General features: G+C 33.5%; 1 protein-coding gene across 1 annotated transcript; it reads right to left on the reverse strand.

Moving 5' to 3' along the window:
- Positions 1–981: 981 nt before the first annotated feature.
- LOC109239492 (fasciclin-like arabinogalactan protein 3) lies at positions 982–2,153 on the reverse strand. The gene has a single exon (XM_019406064.1). The coding sequence runs from the start codon at positions 2,010–2,012 to the stop codon at positions 1,191–1,193; it is 822 nt and encodes a 273-aa protein (XP_019261609.1). The 5' UTR covers positions 2,013–2,153; the 3' UTR covers positions 982–1,190.
- Positions 2,154–5,099: the final 2,946 nt, after the last annotated feature.

Below are 5,099 nucleotides of genomic sequence, written 5' to 3' on the forward strand. Positions count from 1 at the left end.
AATTCTAAAGCTTAAGCTCTCATTTAGGGACTAAGTGTCCTGAAACACTCCGAAACTCAAAACAAATCCTCTCGGCAACCCACAATAGCATAAACAAATACGGGGAAAGCAGTTAATAGGGGATCGGGGCGTTAATTCTCAAAACGACCGGCCGGGTCGTTACATATAGTATATGTATAATTTATGTACAATATATTTATAACCATGTATAATCACTGCATAATCTGTATATATCGGCTAAGAAAAATAAACACTAAATTCGACCTGCTATTTGTGTAAAGATCCCTTCAAATTAAACCGACCAGTGCAATTCAACCTATGGGTTGGGCTAGTTAATTGTGTACATTCTTTTTTAATAAAAAGACAGTTTGGTGAAATTATCTCTTATTATGTGCAGGATCTAGAAAATGTGACGAAACAAAACGAAGTGAGATGGGATAGGTGAAGCCTTCTCCCACCACGGTTCAATCACGCCTGTCCCAGCCGGCCAGTAGCTACCTTGAAGTGGTTTAACTGAATTTCCTTCGTTCAGTAGCAACAACTAGGCCACCATAAGCTGGTCCTTTTTTCTGAGAATGTTACCATAGGCCACCATCGTCTGTCCCAAAAATATGATACATTTTTATATTTAGAAATAACTTAATCTTAAAATTTTTATTTTACTTTTAATGAGATAATCTATAGTTACACAAATAATTAACTTGTTTTAACCACAAAAAAGTTTTAAAATCTTTATTTATTTCTTGGCTTTCCAATCAAATATAATCATATAAAATGAGATACAAAGGGAGTACTATGTTTCATCACGTATAACTTAAGGAAAAAAGAAGAGGGCAAGATGAAAAAGACTATTGCTGTTCAACATAACGGCCTCTACCTTCCCAGCGTATAAGATCTACCTACACATTACTTTCCCCAGACTTCATTTGTGAGATTTCACTATGTAAATATAGTCAATCAAGAAGGTGGTAAGACCCTTGCAGAGTTCCCAACAGCATAGAGCTTGGGAATATTATTGTTGTTGTTATTATAACGTAAACAGAGATCATCTATGGATAAAGGTATACACTTCTTATATATTTCGAAAATCATATTGTTTTAACATCTAAAAGTCTTGTACATAAGATGTATCATTTATTTTTTCCTCTCTACAATCCAAGAATCTTGGACATCCTCACAAAACTCCCTTTTTAAAAAGCTGCAACCATTGATGCCAAAACAACAAACAAACCAAAGGAAACCTTCAATTTCCCAGCAGAAGATCCAGCCGGTGGTGGCGCCTGAGCGTCAGCCGGTGGCGAATCAGATGAGGGCGAACTAGCCGAAGAATCGGCATCCTTAGAAGGAGCAGGGGCCTCTGTTTCTTCAGAAGCAGGGGACTCTGCTTCCTCAGCAGGGGACTCTGCTTCATCATCAGAAGCAGGTGGTGAACTTTTAGGTGAAGATGTTGCATTATTAGCCTTAGGTGGTGGTGCTGCAACTGGTGCAAGTGTTCCATCAAGTCCAGGTGTAACAAACGGCTGAGAAATTCCAAGAACTGAAATGTTATAAGGCTGATTCATAACAGATTTTTCGAGCCTTGAATCGCGTTGTGCGTCTTTAACAGCTGATCCAAATACAAAACTTCCATCTTTAGCTGTCACATTCAAGAAACCTTGGTCAAATCTTGCTTTACCAGATTGTTGGTACATTGTTGTCATTTTTACACTTTTGTCCTTTAAACTTTTGAGTTTCGGGATATCATAGTAATCTAATACAACATAGGTTGATAAAACACTCTTGAGAACATCATCTGATTTTGAGGTAAGATCACCAATTGCACCATTTGGAACGGCCAAAATTGTAATTGTGGCCCTTTTGTTAATTTCAGTGGCTAAGCCAGATTTAGAAAGAAGGTCATTAAAAGTGCTATAATCAGAAAATTGGCTTAGAATTTTTGTGATATTAAAAGCTGAGGCTGAGGAGGCTAGTAGAAGGAAGTAACAGAGAAGGGCAACAATGGAACGATTCATTTTTGCCGGCAATGATCAAAGCCAAAGAAAAAAAGAAATAAAGAAAAAAAGATACAAAATATATTTATTTTTTGGTTTTTTTATACCAGCAAAAATGAGATTTTTTTTTGTTATGTTTCTTCCTAGATAAAAACAACCAACTCCGACTTATGAAAAAAGAAAAAATGGAGGGTTATATATAGTGAAGTTGATGGAGGTGAAGTGTTCTGAAGCTTGTAAATTGGAGTGAATGTCTCTATCCCTTACATTTGCATGCATGCATAAATCACTCATTTACAAAGTCTTTCATAATTTACGTTAAAGGAATGAATTTACTTTTGTGTTAATCAACATCTATTTGTATGGCATGAAAGGAGTAAAATTTATCTAATTAGACCGTACAAATATTTTATTTGTGCGATAAAAAAATAATATGAATTGGTTAACGTACTCTTAACCATTTACTAGCGAGGTATATTTACAACTGTCTATCTCATCATTTTATTGTGGTATGTTTAACGTACTCTTGACCATACCAACTTCATTATAATACCTTTCATATTACTCACGAATATCTATTCAACTTTATTAATTTTAATATTCTATTTAATTTTCTTTCAACCTCATTTGAAACAATTCAAAACCTGTACTAAGTATTAATTTTCTTTCATGCAATAAATAAACATATTCATAACGTGAGAAATCATCAAAGAGAGCAATACATTATCAAAAGGTACATAGATGTCTATTTCAGTAGCGAAGCCAGGAATTACACTAAGGGTGTTCAAGAATTAATATATATGTATAAAAAATAATTTAATATTTATATACCCAGTATAATTTTTTGTATATACAAGTCTGACCACCCCTCGTTGTATGTGGCTACGCCATTTGTCTATGTGTATATATATAATCAAGAAACTTTTGTACTTTTTCTGGTTTGTTTCCTTTTGTGTCTTAATTTGTTTTCTTTTATTACAGTCGACACAAATATTAAAGTCAGTAAAATGTAATTCCGAAATAATTTCAGTATATATACTTTTACAAACGTTTTCAATCTACCTTTGCATATGTCACCCAATAGTTAATTCCACCAATAAGTTCGTAGTTTCATTGACAAAAGTACGCAGTACCATTGTACCAATATCATGATATACAGCAATGAGCAATCGCACCAAAATTTTAACCACCAAGTAAAATCACGAGGAAATTACTTAGATTTGATAACAAGACATTTTTCAAGTCATTCATGGAACTATTTACTCGACCACAATTATTTTTCGACCACCTCTAAATTAATGGTGAAGTAAATAGTCAAGTTTGAAAGAACTTTTCCTTTGTGACCCATGAAAGTAATTGAATGCACTAATTGCTTCTTTAGTCTCAGACTAATTGCATCCACTTTTGAAACCCCTCGCCTTTGAGTATGGCAGCAAAACATGCATAGACCGAATTAGGGGTTTACTTTCAATACTCACCACCACTAAACGACCACCAATAGCCTTCATTGCATATTATTATTTTTAACTATCATCACCAACAATCATTATCGCACACTCATTCACTACTAGAATTCCGGAAAAAAGCGACCAGAATTCGGCGACCAAAATTGATATGTCAAGAAAAGCGACCAAAGTTGGTTGCTAAATTGGAGAAAATAATTAAATAATTATTCTAAATATATTAGCGACCAAGGTTGGTCGCTTTTTGGTCGATAATTTGGTCAAAATGTTGACTGGACTGGTCAGACTTGCTTGGTCAAAGAAATACTGAAATTAGCGACCAACTTTGATCGCTAAATGGGGATCCACTTATAAAATTTTAATAATTATATTATTATTTAAAAAAAATATTAAAATATAAATAAATTTAATTTAAAATTAGCGACCAAAGTTGGTCGCTCACGAAAGGGAAAGCAAATAGAGGCCAACTTTAGTCGCTAATATGGGACCCAGTAATAAAATTTTAATAATTATATTATTATTTAAAAAATTATAAAATATAAATAAATATAATTCAAAGTTAGCGACCAAAGTTGGTCGCTTATGAAAGGGGAAGCAGATAGAGACCAACTTTGGTCGCTAATCTGGGACCTAGTTCTAACGTTTAACAATAATATTATTATTTTAAATATTATATAAAATATAAATAAGTCTGATTTAAATTTAGCGACCAACTTTGGTCGCTAATTCGAATTTCTGGATAATTGGCGACCAACTTTGGTCGCTAATTTTAATTTCTGGATAATTAGCGACCAAAGTTGGTCTCTTTTCAGGTCAACATTGGTCAAAATTAAAAATCACTTTTCTATTTACTATCTAAATAATATAAATGTAAACCGTTAACACTTTTGTAATACAAGGGATGAATACACTAAAATATACTCTAACATGCTATATATGTAGTTAAAGTAGTACAACGAAGCGTGTGTGTGTGTGTGTGTGTGTGTGTGTATATATATATATATATATATATATATATATATATATATAAGAACAAAAAGTTATTTAATTTTTTTTTAGAAATAGTTGTTTGACAACAAATTTATTTGTGATACCAAAAAAAATTGCAGACACAATATAAATATGAAGAAACACAATTTCATTCACAAAAAGACGCGGGTACAATTCTGTTTATCCCCTTGATTCTTCTCTCCTGATTATCTCCGTGATTCTAGGGCTAGAACAGCGTGCTTCTCGAACGTAGGATGGTGCGGGCTTTCATGGATTTATTTGATATCAATGAAGTATGTTGTGGATCTTCTCGAATTATTTGATTATCAAGAATTATCCGGCCACTTCTTGATCTCTTTGTGAATATCTCGTGAGTTTATGGGATTTTCGAGATGATCTCCATTTTTGAGATATTTTTTAAAGGATTATGCAACCATTTTTTATAAGAGTGACCTAGGGTTTTGGTAGAGTAGCCTCTAAGCAACACTGACAAACTCCTAGGATTTCAAGAGGTCTTGTAGTATCTTGAATTTAGGATTTAACTCGATCCATTAAGATTTCAATGTCTACAAATGCCCCCTACTTCAAGGTTTGTCGGGGTGTAGCCTTGGCGAAACTTGAAGACGAGACTTGAAGTATCCGATCATCACAATAG

This window comes from Nicotiana attenuata, unplaced genomic scaffold (assembly GCF_001879085.1).
Source record: "Nicotiana attenuata strain UT unplaced genomic scaffold, NIATTr2, whole genome shotgun sequence".
NCBI lineage: Eukaryota > Viridiplantae > Streptophyta > Magnoliopsida > Solanales > Solanaceae > Nicotiana > Nicotiana attenuata.

Coding starts and splice junctions, on each gene's coding strand:
- LOC109239492 (XM_019406064.1), bottom strand. CDS start 2,012: ATGAATCGTTCCATTGTTGCCCTTCTCTGTTACTTCCTTCTACTAGCC.